A 12,897-nucleotide genomic window follows, 5' to 3' on the forward strand; every position below is an offset into this window, starting at 1 on the left:
TTGAGGTCGATAGATTTATTTTTGGGTAAGGGTATGAAGGGATTATGGAACCAAGGAGGCACAACCCTTAAAATTAGCCATGGTGTGGAGATGCCGGTGTTGGACTGGGGTGGACAAATGTAAGCAGTCACACAACACCAGGTTATAGTCCAACAGTTTTATTTGAAATCACAAGCTTTCGGAGTGCTGCTCCTTCTTCAGGTGAAGTGGAGAGATGCATAAAGACACAGCTTATATAGTCAGAGAATAATGCCAGATGATTACAGGTAATCTTTCTAACTGCCATTTATCACACCTCGGCAGAGAGATAATCACAGCAATCAAAGGTGTGAATGGTGTCCAAACAGGACAGTCAGGAAAACATTACATCAAAGAACAATGAGGTGGGGTCACAAGGGGTCAAATGTTGCAGATGCTGGGGTCTGTATGAAAAACAAAAAACATTTAAAATTAGAGCCAGGCCGTTCAGGGGTGATGTCGGGAATCATTTCCTCACACAACGGGTAGTGGAAATCAGGAACTCTCTCTCGCTGTAAAAAGCTGTTGAGGCCGGGGGTCAATTGAACACTTCACAAATGAGATTTGTAGGACATGGGTATTGGAACCAAGGTGGGCGAATGATTCTTTCCACTCCCGCCTTTCACGATTCTTTCCATTGTCGACATGCTGTTGTTCATTATTCTTTCTGTTCTCTGTCCCTATGTCGAGTTGTAGCTGGTTCTCCACTTCAGTCATCAAATGGAAATGTGGCTTCATTATGGGATCGCCCTGTGCTCCATGCCCTACTGACAGAAATGTGGAAGGCAAATAAAAGGAATCTCATTTCTCCGTTGTGAGATGTATCAGACTGTCTCAGTTGGTAGTATGGTTGATATTGGGAACAAATGTTGTTGGTTTGAGCTCCATTCCTGAAGTTTCAGCCTAAGATGTAGGCAGAATTGATGCATTGCCCGAGATTCTGTCCTTTGAGTGACATGTTGAGGTGAGGGCCCGGTCTCAATTTTATGAAGAGCAGGGAGATCTCCCTGTGTCTTAGCCAACATTTCCCACTCAACGTTCCTTCCGTGACCAACAATAACAACAGCAACAACTTGCATTTATATAGCTTGCTCAAAGAGGTAGGTTTTAAGGAACATCCTAAAGGAGGAGAGAGAGATAGAGAGGCGGAGAGGTTTCGGGAGGGAATGCCAGAGCTTGGTGCCTAGGCAGCAGAAGACGCGCCGGCCAATGTTGGAGCGATTAAAATTGGGGGATGCGCAAGAGGCCAGAATTGGAGGAGCGCAGAGGTCGCGGAGGGTAGTAGGGCTGGAGGAGGTTCCAGAGATAGGGAGGGGGGCGAGGCCATGGAGCGATTTTGCAATGAGGATGAGAATTTCAAAATCGAGGCGTTACCAATGAAAATCAAAAACATTTCAATCGACCATTCACCTCATTGCTGTTTGTGAAGATCTCGACAAGCGTGCTCAAATTGGCTGCGTTATTTGCCTCGCTGCCAGCAGGCACTGAAAGTTAAAGTAACTCACTGTATGTGAAGCACTTTGAAATGGTTCTTGAGGCATCATTAAAACTCTGTTCAAATCCAAGTCTGCCTTTTCACGGTTCTCTCTCAGTGCTTTGAACGTTACTGCGTCTAGGATACTGCGGGCTGTGTTTTACTGTGTGAATTCCCAGCGGGAGTGGAGGGAAGTGAGAGTGGAACTTGTTTGTAGGGGTTCCCAGTTTTTTGCTGCACTCCAATTCCATCACTTGTGAAATCCGTTTCGCTAATGACTTTCCGTTGGCTGCCAGACCCTCAGCTCCACAGCCAGAGAAGCCCATCTCGCGGAAATAAAAAGGGCCACTCTCTCCGACAGGAGTGTCGGCTCCAATACTCGGCCCTACCGCCGGGAGACTGCAGAGGCAAGGTGACGAAATCCAGACCTTGGCACGGAGCCACACCTGCTGGCAGCACGCGCCTGGGGGGCGGTTTTCTCAAATCACCCCTTGCCTGTCTGTAAGGGGCCACTTAAAGCCAGATATACATCCCACCCTGATTTGTCTTTCCGTTGATGTTATTAAAAAGGAGAAAGAAAGACTTGCATTTAAATAGCGCCTTTCACAACCTCAGGATGTCCAACATTGGGCCGGATATTCCGATCCCTACGGGTGAGTACGCGCTGTGTACCCACCCGTAGAGACATCGGAAATGCCAGTTTCAGGCATGCGCTGCGCATGCGCTGGAAACTGGCATTTCCGATCTGTACAGATCCTCCGGCTGTCCGGGGGAAGGGCCTCCGCGGGCAGAGAGTTCCGCTTTTTGGAGACCCTCCACTCGCAGAAAACACTTACAATTCTTGCGCCTGGTAAAAGCCTGCTATTACCAGGATAAGAGTTTGAAAAAAAAAAAAATTTCCACTGATTTATCATTTAAAAATACTTTAAAGAAAGGTAAGTTTACTTCAAGCCCCGTTAAAAACTTTAATTATTTTTTTCAAAAATTTAAATTTTTGAAAAAACATTAATTTATGTAATTTCAAGTCTTTTTAAAAATGTGATTTAAAAAAAAAAATGTATTTGAAGCTTTACTATGTTTTTGGGGTGATCTCCATTCATATATTTGACAGGTCTTCCTGTCAAATGTATGAAGGGAGATTCCCTACTCTGATTGGCTCCCCATGGCCCACGTGATCCCAGGGACGCTGTGAACTACCTGCGCCTCTGGGATACGTGGGCCCTGCACACCCGCAGTTTGGAGAGGCCCAGCAGCGGAACCGTGCGCCTCCCAGGAGCCCTCAGGTAAGGGCGCAGATTTTTCCAGATTGCAGCCCTCCGCCCGCGGGAGGCCTGTGATCAGAATATTTGGGCCAATATGATAGAATTTTATATTGAGTTTGAAAGTGATTTAGTTAAATCCGAAACTAGGGTCTTAAATCTAAACAAAGCAAACTACGTAGGTATGAGGGGGCGAGTTGGCTAAGGTAGATTGGGGAACTTCATTAAAAAGTATGACAGTAGCAAAGCAATGGCTAGCATTTAAAGAATTAATACATAATTTACAACAAATATACTTTCCTTTAAGGCACAAAAACCCCACAGGAAAAGTGGTCCAACCGTGGCTAATAAGAGAAGTTAAAGATAGTATTAGATCAAAGGAAGAGGCTTATAATGTTGCCAAAAACAGCAGTAAGCTTGAAGATTGGGAGGATTTTAGAATTCAGCAAAGGAGGACCAAGGAATTGATAAAGAAAGGGAAAATAGAATATGAGAGTAAACTAGCGAGAGACATAAAATCAGACTGTAAAAGCTTCTATAGGTATGTAAAAAGGAAAAGATTAGTGAAAGTAAATGTGGGTCTCTTACAGACTGAGACAGGAGAAATTATAATGGGAAATAAGGAAATGGCAGAGAAATTAAACAAATACTTTGTGTCTGTCTTCACGGAAGAAGAGGCAAAAAACTTCCCGGACATAGTGGAGAACCAAGGGTCTAGCGAGAATGAGGAACTGAAAGAAATTAGTATTAGTAAAAAAATAGTACTGGAGGAATTAATGGAACTGAAAGCCGATAAGTCCCCTGGACATGATGACCTGCATCCTAGAGTTTTGAAAGAGGTGGCTATAGAGATAGTGGATGCATTGGTTATCATTTTCCAAAATTCCGTAGATTCTAGAACGGTACCCATGGGTTGGAATGTAGCAAATGTAACCCCGCTATTTAAGAAAGGAGGGAGAGAGAAAATGGGGAACTACAGACCAGTTAGCCTGACATCAGTAGTAGGGAAAATGCTAGAATCTATTATTAAGGACATGGTAACAGGGCACTTAGAAAATAATAATAGGATTGGGCAGAGTCAGCATGGATTTATGAACGGGAAATCGTGTTTGACAAATCTGGTAGAGTTTTTTGAGGTTGTAAATAGCAGAATAGAAGAGGAGGAACCAATGGATGTGGTGTATTTGGATTTTAAGAAGGCATTCGATAAGATGAGGTTATTAAACAAAATTGGGGTTCATGGGATTGGGGGTAATATACTAGCATGGATTGAGGATTGATTAATGGACAGAAAACAGAGAGTAGGAATAAATGGGTCATTTTCGGGTTGGCAGGCTGTAACTAGTGGGGTACCACAATGATCAGTGCTTGGGCCTCAGCTATTCACAATCTACATCAATGATTTGGATGAGGGGACCAAATGTAATATATCCAAGTTTGCTGATGTTACAAAGCTGGGTGGGAATGTAAGTTGTGAGGAGGATGCAAGGAGGCTTCAAGGGAATATAGACAGGCTAAGTGAGTGGACAAGAACATGGCAAATGGAATATAATGTGGAGAAATGTGAAGTTATCCACTTTGGTAGGAAAAATAGTAAGCAGAGTATTTTTTAAATGGTGAGAGATTGGGAAATGTTGGTGTTCAGAGGGACCTGGGTGTCCTTGTACACGAATCACAGAAAGTTAACATGCAGGTCCAGGAAGCAATTAGGAAAGCAAATGGTATGTTGGTCTTTATTACAAGAGGATTTGAGGAAAAGAGTAAAGACGTCTTACTGCAATTATATAGGGCTCTAGTAAGACCACACCTAGAGTATTGTGAACAGTTCTGGTCTCCTTACCCAAGGAAAGATATTCTTGCCATAGAGGGAGTGCAACAAAGGTTCACCAGACTGCTTCCTGGGATGGGGGATTGTCCTATGAGGAGAGATTGAGTAGACTAGGCCTATATTCTCTGGAGTTTAGAAGAATGAGAAGTGATCTCATTGAAACATACAAAATTCTTACAGGGCTTGACAGGGTAGATGCAGGGAGGATGTTTCCCCTGGCTGGAGAGTCTAGAACCAGGGATCAAAGTCTCAGAATAAGGGGTCGGCCATTTAGGACTGAGATGAGGAGAAATTTCTTCACTCAGAGGGTGGTGAATCTTTGGAATTCTCTACCCCAGAGGGCTGTGGAGGCTCAGTTGTTGAGTATATTCAGGACAGAGATCGATGGATTTTTGAATATTAAGGGAATCAAGGGATATGGGGATAGTGCAGGAAAGTGGAGATGAGGTAGAAGATCAGCCATGATCTTATTGAATGGCGGAGCAAGCTCGAAGGGCCAAATGGCTGCTCCTATTTGTTACGGCTCCTATTTCTTATGTTCTTATGTTCTTTACAGCCAATGAAGTACTTTTTGAATTGCAGTCACTTTTTTGTAATGCAGGAAATGCGGCAGCCAATTTGTGCACAGCAAGCTCCCACAAACAGTAATGTGATAATAACCAGATAATCTGTTTTATTAGTTGAGGGATCAATATCTCCACCGTGGTAACTATCAGTGTTTTGAAGTTAAGATTTAGTGCTGAATCGTTACTTAAACGTGATTGACCCACACCTACCTGTCAAGTCATGAGATTTTATTCCCCCGGTGGGGGCCTTAGACATCAGTCGGTTGGCAGTGGTTCCTGGAGGTAGATGTGAGCAGCAGAATGAAGCCTTGTTCCCCTTGGTACAGTGAGCCCACACTCTCTTGAGGCCTGGCTTTGAGAGCCTGACTAAAAGCCTGTTATAGTGGGAAACTGACACAGAGAGGCCACTTTATACAGTCTCTGCTGGCAAGGGAGTCAAAGCAAAGGGCGTTCTACCTAAGATCACAGACTGTTGGGGAGAGTTACAGTAAGAAGAGTGTGAGGAGAGCTGTAAACTACTGTGCATTAGCTCCGGGCATGTTACGGAGAGAGTAATATTACAGGGAAGGTGTTCACATAATCCTCTTCTGAGGGAGTGGTTTGTGTTCTATCATGTTATAGTGAAGGTCATGTTACGAACTGTATATATAGAAGGAATTGTGTGTTCTATCACATTATAGTGGGGGCCATGTTACGGACTGTATATATAGAAGGAATTGTGTGTTCTATCATGTTATAGCTAGGGTCATGTTAGGGACTGTATATATAGAAGGAATTGTGTATTCTATCTGAGAGTTATAGTGAGGGTCATGTTACAGACTGTATATATAGAAGGAATTGTGTATTCTATCATGTTATAGTGAGGGTCATGTTACGGTCATATATATAAAAGGAATTGTGTGTTCTATCAGGTTATAGCAAGGGTCATGTTTCGGTCAGTATATATAGAAGGAATTGTGTGTTCTATCATGTTATAGCGAGGGTCATGTTACGGACTGTATATAGAAGGAATTGTGTGTTCTATCATGTTATAGTGAGGGTCATGTTACGGACTGTATATATAGAAGGAATTGTGTGTTCTATCTGAGAGTTATAGTGAGGGTCATGTTACGGACAGTATATATAGAAGGAATTGTGTGTTCTATCTGAGAGTTATAGTGAGGGTCATGTTACAGACAGTATATATAGAAGGAATTGTATGTTCTATCTGAGAGTTATAGTGAGGGCTCGGTTATAGAGAGTATGATTGTTATAAGAAGGTTATAAATTGCAGTTACACCGTGCGATATTATCCAAGGAATGCTTAGCACTGTTGTCTGAAATCCTATTTTCCGCATTCTAACAGAGGACTGAGCCAATTTGAAATAAATGGATCAACACTGCAAAGAATTTGATGCACACACATTATCGAAGAATGCAATGATAATATCACAAAGCATAGCCTCAAGGTGACCGTGTTACAGGTTACAGTGAGGTGTTACCATAACAGGTATATTACAGAGAGGATGTTACAATGAAGATTGTGTTACGGTGAAGATTGTGTTACAATGAAGATTGTGTTACGGTGAAGATTGTGTTACAATGAAGATTGTGTTACAGAGAGGATGTTACAGTGAAGATTGTGCTACAATGAAGCTTGTATTATGGTGAAGATTGTGTTAGAGAGAGGATGTTCAGTGAAGATTGTGTTACAATGAAGATTGTGTTACGGTGAAGATTGTGTTACAGTGAAGATTGTGTTACAATGAAGATTGTGTTACGGTGAAGATTGTGTTACAGTGAAGATTGTGTTACAATGAAGATTGTATTACGGTGAAGATTGTGTTACAGTGAAGATTGTGTTACGGTGAAGATTGTGTTACAGTGAAGATTGTGTTACAGTGAAGATTGTGTTACAGAGAGGATGTTACAGTGAAGATTGTGTTACAATGAAGATTGTGTTATGGTGAAGATTGTGTTATGGTGAAGATTATGTTACAGTCAAGATTATAATAATAATAATAATCAACTTTATTGTCATTGTTAGTGCACAAGTGCAGTACAACGAAATGTAAGCTTGCGGCTCCTGAGAGTGTACATTTTGATTAAGACATTTAACATTCATTTGACTTGTAACATGAACATAAACATAATAAAGTGCATTGGCAGATGTGCAGGCTTTAGAGTTTATTTGCAGAGTTCAATAGGATGACAGCCCTGGGAAAGAAGCTGTTCCTAAATCTGGTCGTTCGGGTGCGAATGCATCTGTAGCGTCTCCCAGATGGCAGGGGGGCGAACAAACTGTGGCTGGGGTGGGTAGGGTCTTTGATGATGGTCAGTGACCTCCGTAAACAGCGTTTCTGGTAGATGTTCTCAATGGTCGGTAGCCGGGTGCCGGTAATGCGTTGGGCAGTTTTGACTACCCGCTGCAGGGCTTTCCGGTCATAGGAGCTACAGCTGCCATACCACACTGTGATACAGTTCATCAGGATGCTCTCTATTGTGCAGCGGTAAAAGTTAGAGAGGATCAGGGGTGACAGGTTACATCCCTTCAGCCTCCTTAGGAAATATAGGCGCTGCTGGGCCTTCTTCACCAAAGAGGAGGTATTGAGGGACCAGGAGAGGTCTTCCGTGATGTGGACTCTGAGGAACTTAAAGCTGTCCGCCCTTTCCACCACAGCCCCATGGATGTGGATGGGGGTGTGTCTTCCGCCTTTAGACTTCCTGAAGTCCACAATGATTTCCTTGGTTTTCTTAATGTTAAGGGCCAGGTTGTTAGCGGTGCACCACTTCACGAGGTGCTGGACCTCCTCCCTGTAGGCTGACTCATCGTTGTTGGTGATCTGGCTTACCACCGTGGTATCATCCGCAAACTTGATGATGGTGTTGGAACCATGAACAGCCACACAGTCGTGGGTGAAGAGGGAGTAGAGGAGGGGGCTCAGCACACAACCTTGTGGGGCCAGGATTGTGTTACAGTGAAGATTGTGTTATGGTGAAGATTGTGTTACAGTGAAGATTGTGCTGCAGAGACGATGTTTCAGTGAAGATTGTGTTACAGTGAAGATTGTGTTATTGAGAGGATGTTACAGTGAAGATTGTGTTATGGTGAAGATTGTGTTACAGTGAAGATTGTGTTATGGTGAAGATTGTGTTACAGTGAAGATTGTGTTATGGTGAAGATTGTGTTATGGTGAAGATTGTGTTACAGTGAAGATTGTGTTATGGTGAAGATTGTGTTACAGTGAAGATTGTGTTATAGAGAGGATGTTACATCGAAGATTGTTACAGTGAAGATTGTGTTACAGTGAAGATTGTGTTAGTGAAGATTGTGTTACAGTGAAGATTGTGATACAGTGAAGACTGTGCTGTAGAGACGATGTTTCAGTGAAGATTGTGTTGCAGTGAAGATTGTGTTACAGTGAAGACTGCTGTAGAGACGATGTTTCAGTGAAGATTGTGTTGCAGTGAAGATTGTGTTACAGTGAAGATTGTGTTACAGTGAAGACTGTGCTGTAGAGACGATGTTTCAGTGAAGATTGTGTTACAGTGAAGACTGTGCTGTAGAGACGATGTTTCAGTGAAGATTGTGTTACAGTGAAGATTGTGTTACAGTGAAGATTTTGTTACAGTGAAGACTGTGTTACAGTGATGATTGTGTTAGAGTGCATGTTACAGTAACGTGTGTTACAGAGAGTGTGTTAGACTAATAGTGGATTATGGAGAGTTTAACCAGCAGATTGATGATAACTGAATGAATTAAACACCTCTAAAGGGTGACTTATGTAAAACTTTACAGGGACCGAATTTGCAACCTGCAGTCTGTGGCGTCCCCAATCCAATGGGCTTTACGAAAATACTTGAATTTGTGACTTGCAATGCCTCTTCTTCGCCCCCTCTTGCCCTAGTGTCTTGTTTATTTCAGAGTTACGAGTTGAACTTGTGTGCATAACTCAGGGCCAATGTTGACCGTTTGATGATTTTTTTTCTCCCTCCAGGTTCTTCTGCCCTAATCCCAAACCGAGGTTCAGTTTCATTCTTTTCTGTTGCCTTTTTCCTTCAGAAAGTTCTTCAAGGACGTTGAGAGAAATGAGCGATGGAACATCGGGAGCTCTCAGTCAGTGGTGGATCATTCCATTCACTCTATGACTGCTTCTGTTCCCGAGGCAGTCAAAAAATTGCCTGGACTTCCTTTTTTTTTCCCCCAGGGACTCCTTCCCTCCATCTTCTGTTTTTCTTTCCTCTTTTCATTTTTTACAGTTGACATCCTGGGAGCCTGGATGAAGTTTGAGAGAAGCGAGTTTCACTGGACTCCGTCCCTTCTCCCACCCCCCTCCCTCCACCCTACCTCCCTGTGAAGAATTCACTGTTTTTGAAGGGCTGCTGCCTTTATTAAAACTTTTCGGCAAAATCTTGGTCGGTTGGCGCGTGACTTGAGCAGCAGAGGAAAGCCCTCTGGCTTGTGTCAATGTGGAGGTGGTGGAGGGTTGGCGGTCTTGGTTCACCTCAAAGCTCAATGGGTCAAAGCTCAATGGGCCAAAACTCAATGGGTCAAAGCTCAATGGGTCAAAGCTCATAGGGTCAAAACTCAATAGGTTAAAATCCATTCACTCCAAAGGTCCCGTTGCATGTTAGCAGGTTTGTCCGTTCTGCTTTAGGTTGTGGCGTTTCTTGAAATGGAATTGAGTGTAGCTAACAGGAGAGAAAGATCTTTCGTCACTGCAGGTGGATCACGCAGGATTCAGGCTGCACTTAATGGCCCAGAAATTCGGGTCGGGGGCTTCCCGCGGGTGCAAGCCCCCGACCTGCACTTACCTTGCGTGCCGGCAGTTGAGCGCTGGGCTCCCGTGGAAAGCAGAGGTCCGCGAAGGTCGCAAAGTGCCAATGAGCGAAGGTGTCATTCTGCCCTCTTGTCACAGGCACACGGTCACAAATACTTAATGTCAGCTCTGTTTTAACAGAAGGTCTCACCCAGCGGGAATTGGCTGGCAGTCACTCAACCCAAGCAGTGGCTTCCAACGAAAATCAATTCATCCAGGACATATCGAGGGCCATCTCCAGAAAGATAGCGGCCGCTGAACTCTCAGCCGACGTGGGCGTGACAGCGCGATCCGTCATTAGGCGCTATCTGGCATTTGCCAAAAAGCCCGTTGGCTCCCCCAAGGTGCTTCTTGGCACCTCGCCCTCCAGGGTCCAAGTCAGTTCGGAGAGGGGACAGGGAGCTAAGGAGACCAGAGACAGACGAGGCCCCATTAGGAAGATACAAGAACACATGTCGGTAGGAACGGGGAGACCAGCGGGTCCTGGAAGAAAGGTAACCGGGTCCCCTGGGACTACCCCCACATTGAAGGAAAGGAACGTACCTGCTGGTTCTCCCTCTTCGAATGGAGCGCGAGGAGCTTCTCCCGATGCCCGGCGAACCGGTGAGGGACCCGAGACCTGTCCACACGCAGGGACATCTGAACCGGCCGTGCGGGAGATTCCTGGAGGTACTGAAACACAAGAACAGTCAGCTAGCTTTGTCACTTAACATTACCGGTGGTTCAATTCCCGATTACGTAAACATAAATGAAATCAAAGACATACACTATATTTATTTATAACAACGAGGAGAATATTTTTGACGCAGCGAGTTATGATGATCTGCAGTGAACGGCCTCAAAGTGCGGTGGAAGCAGATTCAGTAATAACTGTCAAAAGGGAATCGAATGAACACTTGAAAAGGAAGGAAATTGCAGGGCTCTGGGGAAAGAACAGGGAGAGTGGGAATAATGAGAGAGCTCTTTCAAAGAGCCGGCACAGGCACGATGGGCCGAATGGCCTCCATTTGTGCTGTTGGATTCTCTGGGGGAGAAATTCAGTATAGCCCCGTTTGGGGCGCTAACTTAGCCTCCCGGAAAAATTAGCGCCCCCGCGCCGGAAATTGGTCGGTTGCACCCCAAAGGGAAGTGGGGCGCTACTGGAGGCGCCCCGCCTCCCTCTTGAGGCGCCCCGCCTCCCTCTTGAGGCGCTGCGACTGAATATCGTGGCGCTACGCTGCGGCACGTCGCACTGCGGTATTGCAAGCCTTCCTCCCCTTCTTAAAGGGGAGGGGCCTTGTGCAGCGCGATCTGGGGCCCAGCTGGGCCCCCGGGGATCGGGAGTGCAGGCAAAAGAGCCCGGCACCCAAGAGAAGTGCCGGGCTCTTGGAGCGCAGCCGGCACTCCGCGGGGTGGGGGGGGCGGTGGTTCCGGGGGACGGGAGCGCAGGCAGGTGCTGGCAGGCGGCCAACAACAAAAATGGCCGCTCCGCACCTCGCCTTTAATTTGCACCTCCCCAGCCGCAGGTACGCCACCCTGACCCTGTCGGACATAGCGTCCAGCGGTAAATCAGGGGGCGCTCCCGAAGATCGCGGCCGGGGCATGAGCGGGGCGCTGCGCACACCGATGACGTCATCGCCAGCGGCGCAGCGCTAACGGTTAGCGCCACCACTAACCTCCCGCTGAATTTTGCGGGAGGCGTGGGCAGTGCCGCGCTCGGGCGCTAGTTGGTTTGCGCCCCACTTAGCGCCCTCTTATGGCGCTAACGGGTGGCACACCCAACTGAATTTTTCCCCCTCTGATTCTAATTAAGGCCAGGGAGCTAATGGTGACATTTTTGTTCAATGGGATTCTGGGACTCCTTTAATCGGGCTGTAATGAGAGATTGAAAGCAATGGAGAATTAGCGCTGGGGAGATCAAGGCCCATTTTCTCTTATTTATAACTGTTGTTGCTCAAACTATCTACTCATCATTACTTAGAAAGTGGCTTCAGGAATCACTGTGCATTAATCGCACGCATTATATGGAAAAAAAATAACTTTAATTTCCAGCCAAAAATTGACTTTATTCCCCCCCGCACCCCTTCCATTTCCTTTTAACAGGGAAAGAAAAACCAGAAATCAGAGGTTCATCCCGAATCACTTCCAAAATCCACCAACCTCCTCTGGGGAGTCGCAATGAGCCTCCAGTTTCCCAAACCTCAGTCACAGGCTCCGGGGAGCCTACAAACCCTCTCACGTTGAACGCTACTTCCAGCCGCCTGGAGGTCTCCTGGGAAGTCGCCGAAGGCTTGTTCGACACGTTGGTCCTGCGTTCCAGAGATCGCTCCACAAGCTCTGTCCTGGCTGAGGTGGTCCTGAGTGGCGATCAACGGAGGGCCAACGTCACGGGTCTAATCGTGGGCAGAAGCTATGACGTCTACCTTCAGGGCACCTCGCGGGACAATCCTCCCCGACCCATTAACATTACAAGAGCCACAGGTATTAATCGTGTCTTTGCTGGTTTCTGTTCTTTTCTAGGTAAAGATCGCGGCTGACCGTCTCGGTCTCTCTGGTGCGCAGGCTGTTCTCCTTAACTTAAAAAAAAACTTTTTTTTTTGAAAAGGGATCTTCAGATGGAGGTTGTGCTGGATGGATTGTGAAATATTTCTCATTCTACCTCATTTTTTTTTAAAAAGGTACCGCATGGCTCACGCAACAACAACAGCAACTTGCATTTATATAGCGCCTTTAACATAGTAAAACGTCTCAAGGCTCCTCACAGGAGCGATTATCAGACATAAATTGACACCAAGCACACATAAGGAGACATTAAGGCAGGTGACAGGGCCTTGGTGAGACCTCATCTTGAGTACTGTGTGCAGTTTTGGTCGCCTTATCTGAGGAAGGATGTTCTTGCCATGGAGGGAGTGCAGCGAAGATTCACCAGGCTGATACCTGGGATGGCAGGAATGACGTATGAGGAGAGATTGGG

General features: G+C 45.6%; 1 protein-coding gene across 1 annotated transcript in view; it reads left to right on the forward strand.

Annotated features, from left to right (window-relative positions):
- Positions 1-12,897, forward strand: part of LOC147096268 (tenascin-X-like) — a 442,953-nt gene that overhangs the window by 211,254 nt on the left and 218,802 nt on the right. The window contains 2 exon segments of the mRNA XM_085975125.1: positions 10,086-10,613; positions 12,027-12,404. Of these exon segments, the coding sequence (XP_085831251.1) occupies positions 10,086-10,613; positions 12,027-12,404 (906 nt within the window).

The sequence above is a fragment of the Somniosus microcephalus genome, unplaced genomic scaffold (assembly GCF_052327205.1).
Source record: "Somniosus microcephalus isolate GS21.2 unplaced genomic scaffold, FLI_Smic_1.0 unresolved_chr1, whole genome shotgun sequence".
Taxonomy (NCBI): domain Eukaryota; kingdom Metazoa; phylum Chordata; class Chondrichthyes; order Squaliformes; family Somniosidae; genus Somniosus; species Somniosus microcephalus.